This window comes from Xiphophorus hellerii, chromosome 6 (assembly GCF_003331165.1).
Source record: "Xiphophorus hellerii strain 12219 chromosome 6, Xiphophorus_hellerii-4.1, whole genome shotgun sequence".
Taxonomy (NCBI): domain Eukaryota; kingdom Metazoa; phylum Chordata; class Actinopteri; order Cyprinodontiformes; family Poeciliidae; genus Xiphophorus; species Xiphophorus hellerii.
In genome coordinates, this window is record NC_045677.1 from 30,736,108 (window position 1) to 30,750,706 (window position 14,599).

A 14,599-nucleotide genomic window follows, 5' to 3' on the forward strand; every position below is an offset into this window, starting at 1 on the left:
ATGAGGCTTCAGTTGGTAGAGATTAGCTTGTTTTGTCATTTAGCCTTTGTAGGTTGAAATTAGAAGAGACTGTTTTAGTGGATGTGGAAGTTTTACTTAAGAAAATAGTAGATTTATTGCTGGAGAAGTCTTTAAATCATGTCAACTTAGAAAAAGTTACTTCTTTGGATCGTTGGGCTGATTTCTGTAGAACCTCAGGTAGCAGAGTGACTGACTGAACTCACTTTGAGCTCAAAAAGTGTTTCTCTGCTGAAGAATGAGAGTGAAACAACAGAAGAAGGTCCTGCAGCATCCCTGAAACAAACAGACAATGAATTAAAAGAGGCTACAGCGCCCCCTGCTGGAGAACAGTGTGCGAGTCCATCTCTTCTTGCTGATGACGAATTTGAACAGCAGCCTCTGGAATCAAAAGTGGAGGAAGCTCCAGCTCCCCCTGCTGGTAAAGCCCAAGAACATGAGGCTCCTATTGATGATGAAGAGGACGACAAACCTTCAGAGAATCAGCAGGAGGAAGAGCCAGCTGTGAGTAGAAATGCTCCGAAACCAATTAATACCATCATCATCATCATCATCATCATCATCACCATCATTTTAAAGTCTCCCTAAATGGCCAGGTTAACATGAAGGTTTCTTCTTGATCATCAGCGTTGGGTTGGGCGATGTATCAAGTATATTCCATGTATTGCAATTTTTTCAATTTACGATGGTTAAAATGGCTCTATTGCAACCACCGAGTATAAATTGTCGTTCAAATAATAAACTTTCACCATCAAATTCACTGCGAGTATGGTTTATCTGACACCCTACAAATGCATCACTAGTCCCTCCCCGTCCCAACCCAAAATTTTTCTACCAATCACGCAGCGTGTAGAAAACAACATGGTGACAGCGAGAGTTTGACAAGTCCACCTCGCTGCAGCAAACAGGAAGGGGCGTGAAGGACCACTGTCAGTCTCAGAAGTGAAGGGGGCGCTATTTCCTATATTATCCGCTGTATCCCGTTTTTATTTTCTTTTGAAATCTGTGATACATCTTCACCTTTAGGAAGGATTTTCACTCTCAGCATGTATTTGAACTTGTCTTTTTTATTTACTTCCTCGCAGCTCACAGTTTTTAACAGATTCTGTAGCTTTCTGTGAACTTCTAAATCTGTTTAGAGGCTGTATCTTTTCGGGCCTGATACTGCCTCTAGTGGCGTGGGGTGGTAACACAACTAATATAATTACGTCACTGTGACGAGGTTCTATTATGACTTGGTCAAACATAAATGACTGGCCAAGGCCGGAGATCACTTCAGTGAAATTTATGAAGCGTTTCTTCAGGTGAACAAGGTGGCAGGTGCAAAGTATTTACAAAGGACATCCAAGGCAGGTTAAAATCAGACAAACAGCAGTACATTTGTTGTCAGAGTCCATCACCTTCAATGTGACTTCTCAGGTCTAGTCACAGACTGCTTCCCTGTGGAGCAGAGCCCTGCTTTTAAAGGCACAGGCTCCGCCCACAGGAAGTCCAAACAAGCAAAAAAACTAAGCAGTTACTTCTAACTCAAATAAACTCTTAAAGTTTACAAAATAAATTAATAATAATAATAATTAAATAAATAAAGTAAACAAAAATACAATACTCAATTTAATAGACAACACTCGGTGCGCTCTGATGACATCACTACATCATGTGACTCCCTCCTGGCGCCACAATCCGGAAACACCCTACTTGAAAACTTCTTTTTTCTTTTTTTTATTGAATATATAAGAATAACAATAACAATCTCAAACAACACGTCAATAACAGACATAACAAAAAAAAACAAATTTCACAACTCCTGCTGTTGACAAAACCAATTAGATACAAGGCTAGAAGAAAGTATTAAAATAATAAAAAATAAAAATAGATAAAATAATAAAATAAGATAAAATAAATTAATCAGAGGGGACTACTAACTGAAATTCTTCCATTAACTCAAACAATTTAATTGCGTTTAAATTGTTTCGACCCAGATAATCTCCACCATGTTCCTCATTTCTGCCCCTCTGAGCTGGTGGTGTGAAGAAGAAGCGTGTAACAGCCTTCCAAGCAAATTCTCTATATGTTAGTGATGATGTACATTTCCAACAGTTATTCTAAATGTCTGACCAGTCTTCAATGTGAATTTGGTGGTTCCCTTCGTTGTCCCATTTCTCCTTAATATATATTGTATCCCCTCTCTCCAGGTTTTGTAGTTCATTATACATTTTGGATGTTAATTTATTAACGGAGGTTAATTGATACAATTTTAGAAAGATATTCAATATGCCAACAAATGTTCTGTCAGGTTCATTCATTGTCTGCATCTTTCTCAGACATCTTTTAAAAAAGGAAAGATCATTTTTTAGAGCAGAGATTGAGAGGGAGCATTTTGCATAGCGACATTTATGGATATAATATTTGGTTATAATCATTAGAACATTGACTAAAAATTCAAAAGTTTTTTCTTTGATAGATAAACCGAATTTAATGGTTTGTAAGGAAATAAAATCCACATTCATTGTTTTAGAAGACAGAAAGTTTCGAAGTTGATCCCATAAGTTTAATATTTCTTTACATTCATAAAACAAATGTTTAGTTGTTTCCAATTGAGTTTTACAAAAAACACAATTCTCAACATTAAACTTAAATCTCTCTCTTAAGAACTCATTTGAAGGATATATGTTATTTATTATTTTAAAATGTAATTCTTTATATTTAGGAGGAATTACATTGGGAATTTCAAATAATTTGTCCTAATTTTGACTATCATAGATTAATTTAAATTTTGTAAGAGAACTGTGCTTTTTGTTCTTCCTGTGTACATAATATTTATAGAATACTGATTCAAAAACTTGTTATTGCATTTATTATCTCTAATGTCCACATGCTCAATTTGAATCTTGTGGAGTCTTGGAATAAAGAAATTAGGTAAATAGTTTTTAAGTGACTGAATGAGGACATTAGTGAAACTATATAAAACTTTCTTATAAATTGTTAGTGAACAATCAGCTCCATACTTCCTGTTAAATTCCTCCAAACTTAGAATTTCACCATTTCCATCCAGTAAATGAGTAACTGACCAGATTTGTTTATTCCACCAATCTTCTAGAAAAATAGATCTTCTACACATAGAATGGCTCTGTTGTTCCACAGTGGAACATTATGAGGCTGAAGTTGTTTAAACATTAACTTCCACTGTAACAAAACCTGTTGGTGGAAATTAGAGAGTTGTAGGGAGTTTTGATAATTCAAAATCACATTTCAATAACAGCTCAATACCTCCAACTTTTTGAAATACGAACGACGGCATAACAAACCAAATAAGATCACCGTTTTTTAAAAAGGACTGAAGCCATCTAATTTTTAAAGCACCATTCATAATTTCAAAATCGATTGCCTTGATGCCACCTTCCTCAAAATGTTTTAGCAAATCACTTTTTCTGATGTAATGGTGCTTGTTTTTCCAAATAAAGTTAAAATTTAATCTGTTAATCTGTTTTATGATATTTGGAGGGACGGCTAAGGAATATGCAGGAAACGTCAGCCTGGATAAGGATTCAGTTTTTGTTCATAAAGTTCTACCAAACAACGTCAAGCCTCTTTGAAGCCAAATATTTAAGGTTTTGCCACATTTATCAATGTTGTCTTGTAAATTTTTTTCTAACACTGGTAGCTTTACACTTAGTAATCGACAAGCCTAAGTATTTAATTTCATTTTTAACTGGAATATTGAAAATTGAAGAATCAGAACAGTTATGGATAGTCATAATTTCACATTTATTTACATTTGGCTGCAGCATCGTACTTGAAAAAACAGAACCGGGAAAACGTTTAATGCTGAAAATAACGGGTTAGGATGAATGTTTAACTGAAGCAGGAACACCGCATGTTCACCCACGATGAACTGCATCAGTTTAAGCTGCAACAAACAGTAAGTTAGCGATTGTGTACGTGTTTGTGTGTATGTGTGCGGGCTCCTCCCTCACAGTCACTAAACTAGAATACCACAAAGTCTTTATTATTTACTATTAATTTCACCATTACTGGCAACGTAAAAGATAAATTATCTTCTAAAACACTGTTTTTTCATTTTCTTCAGGATGTAGAGCTAATTAGGTGACATAAACAATACCTGTATACATTATAAATAATATCTATATACAGTATCTATATATATATATCTCCATCAGTTATAGGAGGAACAAAAGAAATAATACATGAAAAACAAAATGATCAACTATAATAAAAATACCATTTACAATGTATACATAAGAAATTTAATTGAGCAAAAGTCAATAAACAAACAAATTAATTAGGTTCACAGAAGAATAACCAGGATTGTTAAACAGATACAAGCAATAATTTACATTTTTATTTTTACTGTGCCATCTTATTCTTTTTGTTGGTAGAGTCTTATATATAGGAAAAAATATGGTTAAACTATTTAGTCTTCCAAAGTTGAAATTTGTCTTCGACTCTAAAACTATAAAATAAAACTCTTTTATAGAATCACAATATCAACAATTTGCAAATAGAGCAAAACACTTTGGAGGTAAATGTTATCATTTAGTTTGGCTAAGAATAATTATTGCATTGTCAATAAATGACTTCTAATAGATGTTTTATAGTTACCAGAGGAAAACAGTAAGGCCTTCATGAGCTCAAACTATTACTATTTTACCTGCCATTGAAAGTTTTCTTAAAAGTTTCTCTGTTAGTCTGCAGCTCATGTGACCAAACCAGCTGAAAAGATGAAAAGTTAAAACAACAGTTAAAACTTGAGATGACTTAAAACTCAAGTTAAAATGTAAAGTTTTAACATTTTAACTCAACAACCTCTACCTAACTGGTTGTACACAACCTCTGGTTGGGTAACCCAAAGATCACTGGGTCTTCTAAAAAGATAGAGTCTCTGAAAACATTTCTTAAAAATATAACCAGTGTTTTCAGCAAAACTGAGCTGACTGTCCAGGAACGACCCGAGGTATTTAAAATTAGCCACAGTTTCAACAGGTTGGCCATCGAGTGAAACTGGAATCACTTTCAGGTTTTGTTTATGTCATTTAATTAGCTCTACTTACTAAAGGAAATGAAAAAGTATGGTGTTTTGTGAGGGAATTTATCTTTTACGGTACCAGTTATGCCAGAATTAATAATAAATAATAAAGACTTTGTGGTATTCTGATTTAATAAAGTAATTGTATTAGCTGTGTTACCACCCCACGCCACTAGAGGCAGTAGCTGGCCGGAAATGATATGACTAAGCAGATTTAGAAGTATGAAGAAAGCTACAGAATCTATTAAAAACCGTAAACTGCGCTGAAGTAAATAAAATAGAGAAGTTCAAATACATGCTGAGAGTGAAACTCCTTCCTAAGGTGAAGATATATCACAGATTTCAAAAGAAAATAAAAACCGGAGGCCGCGGATAATGTAGGAAATAGCGCCCCCTTCACTTCTGGAGTGCAATGGCCCCATTTCCAAATAAGGTCTGAGACTGACAGCGGTCTGCCCCGCCCCTTCCTGTTTGCTGCAGCCAGGTTCTTCTCGGTTCTTCTCCAGTTTGTGGCGCGGAAGCGGAATCAGATGAACTAGTTTAGCTCCGAAGAGAAACAGCGCTGGATCAGTAATCTGGCAGTAGTTCAGATTTTATATGGAGGATGTCGAACAAAATTAGGTAATTATGAAACTATTGACACAAAAGGTTGTACCACAAAGTTAATTCACCGCCTAATCAGATTATTCTTTTACATGTAGATTAGCCACAGCTGCCATTAGCGAAGCTAACAGAGTGATAGTTGATTAGCTCATTTAAACACCTGCTCTACTGATGATCTGTCAGTTTGTGTGTAGGTGGCTTTTTTATTTGTAAGCTGAACCAAAACACACCTTATTTCACAGCATATCTATTTGTTAACTTTGTCAAAGTCAAGCATAACTTCCCTGTAGGAGCTATTTCTCTATTTTCAGTGAAATCTTAGAATTTAGATTATTTAGTTTATTTTTATTTGCTTAATTTCTTTTTGATTTATAATTAGAATTTTTGTATAATTTTAGTTATTTAGAATAGTTTTTGGCTAGTAATTCACTTAATTAGTTAATTAATTTCAGTTTGGGACGTTTCGCAGTATAAATTGCTAGATTTTAGGGTTTTAGGTTAGCTCATCACGCTCCTGGGTGGTCATATGGTTTTTTACCAGTCTCGGTCTCAGTCAGCCAGCCAGTCAGTCCTCCGTCTACCAATCGTCAGTCAGTCTATCCAACCAGTTACTGCACCCACTCAGTCAGAGAGCAGGCGAGACAATCAGAGTCTGTAACTTGTTTTGCCTGAACTGTGGAATAAAGCAACAAAGAACTGTATTTTTGACTTTTGTTATTTTTAAAACTGTATAAGCCAGAAACCCACGGTGCAGCAGGTGACTATTTGAGTTCAATTCACCTTTTGTTTTGATCACTTTGAAATCTTAAGTTTTTTGATTTTTGGATTTGAGTTTTGGACAAATAATCACTACATTCCTTCTCCCTCGCTATTTGTTTTTTCTTTAATTAAAACTTCTTTCTGACCTTGTTATCTAGTCATAGTGTAGACGATTCGTAGCAAAACACTGCATCTCTTTATTTCATATATGGAGATTACATTTAAGTCTAGCAGGAAAATGGGGCGGGAACTTTTTTGAGTCACGTCATGCTGCAATTAGTCTACAGTTTAAAATAACATTGGAGCTCTATTGAAAATATCGTGATATATCGTGTATCATGATGTAGCAAAAATATATCGGTATATTAGATTTTCCTCATATGGAAATATTTTCCTCCAAAGAGCATATGAGGGGCATGATAAGAATATCAGCGTTGATATTCTTCACCAGAACATTTCGATCGTCAAACACGGTTCCTTCTCTTGTTAACCTTTTCATTGTTCTGAGTTTCATTTGTTGTGTTTCTCTCCAAAGACTAAAGCTGGAAGTCCGGAGAAGCCAGAGCCTGCTGAGGTTTGTTAAGTCAATTACTTTTTATATTTCTTGTTAAATTTTCACTAATTAGTCTTTTCAACATTTCCTGCTCAATTTAATTCTATTTATTTATCACAACAAATCTCTTCTCAAGGCCCTTTATAAAGCAAAGATTGTTTCAATTCAACCACACTTGCATTACATTTGACCCCAGTTATCAAACAGTGCAGGATGCTCAATTAATTATTCAAAGTAGATTAAAAAATTTCTGTCTAACTAAACCCAGCAGATTACATTGAGTTGTTGACTTGCAGCACGACTGCTACTGACCAGCAGGGGGCAACAATCGCTTGCATTGGTTGACATTACAGCAATCGCTCATGCCAGGCATGGCATAAACATGAATACGTAGACGCCTCATAGAGCGGGTCCCCCATTGGTGCTATACGTCACAGTGTCCGCCATATTGAATAGGGCACATCTGCCAGTAATAATAAAGCACCATGCTACAAAGTATATTAAGCTAATGCCTGTCATTGTCACATTCTCTCTCTCTCTCTCTCTCTCTCACTCTCTGACACACAGTCTAGTATATTTGGGAATCAAATATAAAGACAACATTTTTAACGTTTTGATGTGATTAATTGTTTTTTAGTTTTCTGAATAAAGAGCACAATGTTTGCATTTGATACCACTGATTCTGATAAGTTGTTTTTATATTCCCAGATAGCAAAATATGAGTGAATCAACATTGAAATATGGTTAGGCAGAAATATTGAAGCCTTACATTGAAACGATATTGAAAGCTGTCGGTGACTCACATGTTGAATCAATGTTTCAACCATAACTGACAATATATCAATGTTGATTCAACATTGATATCATCTGAATGTGGATCTAAATACACATTTGGGTTGACTTTATATTGAATCAAAGTTAAGGAATCAATATTGATTGATGTCCATTTTTTGGTCTGATAGGTATACATCATAACATACCGCAACATGGCAATAACATTACATTTTATTTAGGAAAACAGGCATAGATCTGTAAACATATTTGACTCCTTTTGGACTGTCAGAACAACAGTCTATTGTCCATGAAGAACAGCGTCCACAAGGTTCAGCTTTGTACTGAATGTACAGGAAACTTGTCCTGCTTCCCTGTATGAACCAGGGAAGCAGCACAAGTTGGGTTAACCCAGGTCTGACTGGTTGGCGTCTCTTTGGTTGCTTGATGCCTTCCTCCTGTTCTGGTGTGTAATGAAGCCACTTCTTGACAGTTTCCTTGTCAGTCAGCTTTGGGTCAAACTGCTGAGCAGCAGCTGAAAAACCAAAAGATAACAGGAAGGAAGGAGGACGATAAAAAACATTTGAGAAGTTTTGCAACACATAGTGTAAAAAGGGAGAAGTGGACCACTCCACTGCTGGTAGTGACTAGATGTTTTTGTCTCAACACATTATGCACAAACAGTAATATTTACAGATAAGTAAGAAAATGTACAGAAAGGAATTACAACCCACTGTCCTCAGCTTATAAAGCTGAATTTAACCTGATCAACAGAGTTGTAGTCAAGACCACCTAACCCAAGACGAGACCAACGCCCCGCGCTACATGACACAATAAAATGGGAAATATCATCAAAATTGCTAATCAAATTGATCTGAAAGATTCACATTCCCATAAAAACACCTAGATATTAAATACTTAGAGCTGAAATAAATTTAACCAATATTAAAAGCAGAACAAACTCTTTGTTCTGCTTATCTAAAAAGATAACGCCCTGGGCATTTGCCCATATAATTCATGTCAGAAATCACCACTGATTAAACATAGCAACTGAGGCAACGCTCAACTATGAACACTGACCAAAGAGCAACAAGTAACCAAGCACAAGGCGTCACCATGACTGTTCTCACCCTCCCTGCATGAAGCCAGGCAGCACAACGCTGTAACTCTGCCACATGACAGGTGACGGAAACAATCAAAGAGCAATGCGCATGCTCTGCGTGCTTTTGTTCTTGTGTTTTATTTATTTGATAATTAAATAAATATCAATTTATATAATTAAATAAAATAATGATAGCTACTGCAGCGTACGCAGAGCATCACAAGAACAAATAACGGCTCTCAGTGAGGCTCCAGTCGTATCTTCTTAGTAAAGAGAATTTCAGAAGAATCGGATCGTTGGTGAACAGGCGCAGCGTAAAAAAGTTCTGACAACTCCAAGGGCCCCTGACCAACAGGGGGCCCTCCAGATTTTTATTTTAATAGAAATTTAAACAAAGAGGGCCCCATCAATTACAAAATTAATTATATTTTGTTTTCTAAAATAGTTTTTAGCAGTAAAAATGAAATGTTCCCCCTCCCACATCAAAAAGGAGACTTTTACCCTGAACCCCCCTGGATCTGCAGGAAATGGTTCCTTCCTGCTGGACGCTGTTCAGCAGCAGTTAGTGGAAGATCAGAACGACTGTTGCTGTTACTATGCTGCCAAGAAAAATATTAATGTCAGTTAATTTGAAGTTGGGAATCTCTGTCCTGCTTGTTTGTTAATGAGATCAATGGAATCTGACTGCAATATTTTAACTGAAGTTTCTGAACAGGTTCCTCTGACTGAGACCAAATCATCTGGAGGTGAAGCCGCTCCATCGGTAAGCCCAACTCTACATGGCTCAGGACCAAGTCAATGGAAGAAACATAATTATTAACTTAATAATTCACTATTTAGAAACATCACCTGTCACACAAACATTCTCTCCTTTGATCTTGAAAATATTTCTGTAGCTATTAATATAACCAGGATAAATCCAGCTAATGAGTTTAAAGAAGACTTGAATTTTCCTGGTTGATACTCTTCCTGTTTTGTCCTTGGATACATAAACTGAGATGTTGGAAACTGAACTCAGACTTCTGTACAGGAGAAGATGCCCATCCCCTCTGTAGTGATTGAACCTGCCTCCAGTAACGAAGGTGACGATGACCGAGATGCTGACATCATCTCACCTACAGCTGTCGGCGACGACAAGGCGACGCCACAAAGCCGCGGCCTCAAACACATGAGTCCATCAGGCGGAGGCTCAGGATTTCCTGATGACTTTCTGTACAAGGCAGGTCTTGTAAAACAAACCTGCTACTGTTTTTACCTGTTTGGGATTGAAGTCATTTCTTAGATATTGCTTTCATGCTTCAGGTGGAGACCATGCATGATTTTGAGGCTGCAAATTCAGATGAGCTTGAACTGAAAAGAGGAGATGTGGTGTTGGTGGTGCCTACTGCTTCAATGGAAGATCAAGTAAGAGCAACCAGAGCTGCAAGAAAACAAGCAGTAAGAAATATTAAAACATTCATCTGATTATGATATTTGTTTTACAGGAAGCAGGCTGGCTCACAGGCATAAAAGAAAGTGACTGGTCAACCCTTGGCGTTGGTGCACAAAGAGGACTTTTCCCTGAAAACTTTACCCAGCGTTTGAATTAACAACTTTATGTAAGAGATCAAGAGGAATCAATCAAATATGTATGCAATCTGCCAAGACAGCATGTACAGTAGCTGAGCCTGTTCAGTTTCAGGAAACTAACCTGCAGCACTGTTGCGTTGACAGCTGCTGAAACATAACACATCGGTTCCTTCTCAGCATGAAGTCACCCTGTTGTACCTTCTCTCTGAATTACATGTTTCCTTGTATTAAAACTAGAAATATTTAATGGAGAATTTTTGCTGAAATGCAACATAAAGGATAAATTATGTCTAATTTTTTTAACTGTGTAAAACTAAGGAGGTGACGTGTAGCTCCCTCGCAGCATGTGTTGTAATTAACTTGAAAAATCTGATCGACTTTGTGCAGTGATCTATTTCAGTGCTTTTATGTGTGATATGAAAATAATGAGTCCTGTGTCTTGATTTTAATGGTCATTGTTGCTGTGGTTCTTTAGTCACTGTTTTATTGTTTCATAATGTTGGTGGATGTTTGGTTCATGTGTGATAAAATGTTTCTGGAATCCTGATATGAATTATCTGAGGATTTATGAAAATCACTTCAAGAATGATTGAAATTACAGAATTTTCCTTAATGAAAATCCAAGTCAACCTGTTTATGTTGAAAAAAACCCAGAATGAACTATATAATATATAAAATTTAATATGCAATCGTTGTTGCTATGATTGACAATGTGACTTAAAGACTCAAATAGATAAAGTAAAATGTCTTCTGTTAGCAAATTACTGGCTACCTGTAGACATTAAGTAATGTAGAAAACCTGTTTAAAAAACAAATAAAGCATAATTTATAAATCAAGATTGTTGCATATCTCTCTCCCAGATTACAGAATCACAGATATGCCATTGCAACAACTGATAAATCAGGTGAACACGTGTTGGTTGTTAAAGAAAACTAATTTCAGCTGAAGCTTCACGATTAGCAAGCTTGAGACCTACAGTCATCGTAAGTCCATAATGCCCTCTTCAGGAGAAAGATACATTAAAAAAACACTTGATTTTCTAGGCATTTCTTTTCCTAAGTTACGATCAAAAATGTTCATCTAGGGGGTTTTATAGCTTAAGTTTAAGATCCTAACCCAACGTCCTACTACTAAATGTTCATAAAACATTAGATGTTAAGTAGATGGTTAATTAAGGAAGATGTAAGTCAGTTGGTTCCTCTTCAGACATTTTAGCTATCATCCTAAATGTTATGCAACTTCAGGAATGCAACTTTTACATGTATTCCTGCTCTAAAGTCAAAAGACTGACTTCCCTCTCAGGTCTGCAGAAGTCTGCTACTAAACCATTCACTTGATCCAGACCTGTTGGAGCAGGGATGCATCTAAAAGATGGTAGCTCTCCGGGACTAGACTTGAGCACTCCTGACAGCAATTATCTTTTCCTAAATATACATCAACAGGCCATGAGCAAACATAAAACCCCTCCATGTGTACATGGTTGGAAATGTTGATCTGGTTATGTTCAAAGTTTAGAGCGGGAAACCTCAACTCCAGGCCTTGAGGGTAAAGGTAATTTTATTTATATAGCACATTTTCAGCAACAAGGCACTTGTTCTACATGGGCCAGAATCTGCAGATTTTAGATGTATGTCTATTTCAACACACCCGAGTCCAATAATGAGGTTGATAGAAGGGCTCTGAAAACTTAACCAACCACTCAGGATTCAACCATTTCATTCAAGTGTGTTGGAAAGGGGAAACATCAACTAAACCTCTAACCCTGAATTTGAGGACCCCTGGTCTAGAATGTTGTTCAATTTAAAAGCCACTTCATAAAAATAGATTTGGAATATTGACAAAAGTACGAGCTTAAACATTTACTTGATAAGAAACAGTAAATCATGTCTGTCAAGGATAAAATTTGATGTGGGTCCATAAGGAAATTAGCTTAGACATTAAGAAGTCACCCACTAATGACTTTAAAACAGCTTCATGTAGAGATTCATATGCAGGTGTTACTGTTGGATTCACAGGGCTGTTGGTCAGTGCTTGTTTTCCTACCTTCTTCCTGTAAGTGGGAGGTGCAGTAGTCAAGGCAACAGTATTTAGAGGAGTACTTTCCCTGAGGCAGACCCCAGATAGTTCACCTCCAGCCTGTGATGGAGGTGAATGGCCAAACAAACCCCAAAGCAGCATTACTTCATGCTTCATTCACTGCTCACTAGTGATTTCTGCTGTTGGACTGAAACAGTGCTGAGTTAGGGGATATAGAAATGAAAACCTGCTTGGTCGACGGGGCACTTGAAATAGCTAAAAAACTAAAATTGCTAGGATCATCACCAAACATACCCTCCAAGTTTGGTGGGTGTTGCTCATTTCTTTTCCATAGCACCTGTTGACCCCCATTATTTGAAAAATTGCTCACTCAAAATAACTAAAAAAGTATAAGTGCTCAATTTACCAAACTTGGTGTGTATACTTCCTCCAGCACTTTGCAGGTGCCCACCATGTTTGGTAGTCCTAGCCCATTCCCTTCATATAGCTCCCATAAAGTCCCATTAATTTTTCAGCCTATTCAAAATCTGGCTTGGAACGTCCTAGCTGGGACTTATCCCTAACCCTCTCAACTCGACCCTAACTTGCTTTATATTCCCCCCTTTTTTTAAAAAAAATAAAAAATGAAATAAAACCCTAACCCAACACTGTGCATCACAAATGTATATATACTTTTTTATTATCTTGTTGTATATAAAACCTGTAAAATTTTATAATGTATGTAAAATATGAAGGTCACTCAGGACCAATTTCATTGTAAATATCTGTATATATCATAATTTTTGTAAATATTGTAAATAACCTGCTTTCTTTTGTACATTTCTGCATTATCTGTATTATTTTGTATATATGTTTGCTGGAACAACTTGAATTTTCGGTGTAATGTAAATGTTTGTCCAGCAGGGGGAGGCAGCGCAGTGCAGCCCAATCAGCTGAGCGGCTGGGCCGCTCCCCTCCCAAATGTAAACAACGCCGAATGCGGCGCTGACGGCCAATTAGAGCCTGCCCTTTTGTAAATAGTTTTTAAGCTCGAAATTCGAAAATGTTCATGTTGTATATATAGTTGTGTTAACGGACTTTCTGGCAGATGAGACAGTGAACTGCCTGATGAAGGTTCTTTACAGACCGAAACGTCGCAGTTTGTTTGCTGTCTCTGTTATTAAAGTGCCTAACGGCATTAAAAGAAGCCGATCTTAGTCCGTTTTTCATTTAACTTTTAATTTAAAAATTTCTACTTTTATTTTCACTCAACTTTTTTACAATTAATTTTATTTAAACAATTTTTTCAAGAGTTTTATTTTTAACTATTCGCCCAATGGCGTGGGATTCATATCCCGATGATGAGGAAGACTGGACTACGGTCCATTATCACCGGGGCAGACAGCGCACCTGGCGGCCGGCCGACCGACAGCGCTACAGACCCCCGCAGCAGCAGCAGCAGCAGTACCGGGGACGCAGCTACGCCTCCGCCGTCCGAGCCCGCCCCACGAGCCGCAGCCGAAGCTACCGTCCTCCACGGTACCGTCCCCAGCCGTACAGACAGCCCCGCCCCCGCTCCCGTAGCTGGCACCGAAGCTCAGCGCAGCAGCAGCAGCAGCGACAGCGCTACGCACCCAGGGTGCAGAGCCGGGACGAGCACCAACGATCGGACGACCCGCTCTTCACAGTAAAGGTCAGGGCTCTGCACAAGCTGCTAAAGGCGACACACCACCTCCAGAACGTGTCCAGGAATGACCGTGATCCGCCTGCAATCCAGCGCATCACGGCTAACCTAGCGTCTGTGATCAAGCCGGCTCATCCCAGTCCGAAGACGCTGGAGCTGATCGACGGCAACGCTAGAGAATGGTCGTGGAACACGATCCTCATCTTACGCCAACACTATGAAGAGGTGCGTGCAGCGGAGAAACAGCTTCTCCAGGACCTCGGCGGGGACCTGCTGGCTCCGCTGGAAGTGGCAGTGAAGTGGGCAAAACGCAATCTGGGCAGCAGATTCAACCCAGAAACAGCAGATGAGGTCCAGATCTACCTGCTCAAGAGGGAGAAAAGGGCAGCCTCACCTTGCTCTTCTTCCTCCTCCTCATCTTCTGCCTCCTCGACTCCCCCGCCAGCCCCTCGCCCCCCTCCTCCTCCATCCTCCTGCTC

The 14,599-nt window shown here is 37.9% G+C and overlaps 1 protein-coding gene across 3 annotated transcripts in view; it reads left to right on the forward strand.

Moving 5' to 3' along the window:
• The window catches only part of amph (amphiphysin), a 59,590-nt gene extending 48,334 nt beyond the window's left edge, over positions 1-11,256 (forward strand). For all 3 annotated transcript variants that reach the window (XM_032564864.1, XM_032564862.1, XM_032564863.1), the window contains 6 exons: positions 256-522; positions 6,960-6,998; positions 9,566-9,613; positions 9,881-10,069; positions 10,153-10,254; positions 10,335-11,256. In XM_032564864.1, the coding sequence (XP_032420755.1) occupies positions 256-522; positions 6,960-6,998; positions 9,566-9,613; positions 9,881-10,069; positions 10,153-10,254; positions 10,335-10,439 (750 nt within the window). In that variant the 3' untranslated portion in view covers positions 10,440-11,256. The remainder of the gene's footprint in view (positions 1-255; positions 523-6,959; positions 6,999-9,565; positions 9,614-9,880; positions 10,070-10,152; positions 10,255-10,334) is intronic.
• The last annotated feature ends 3,343 nt before the right edge of the window (positions 11,257-14,599 follow it).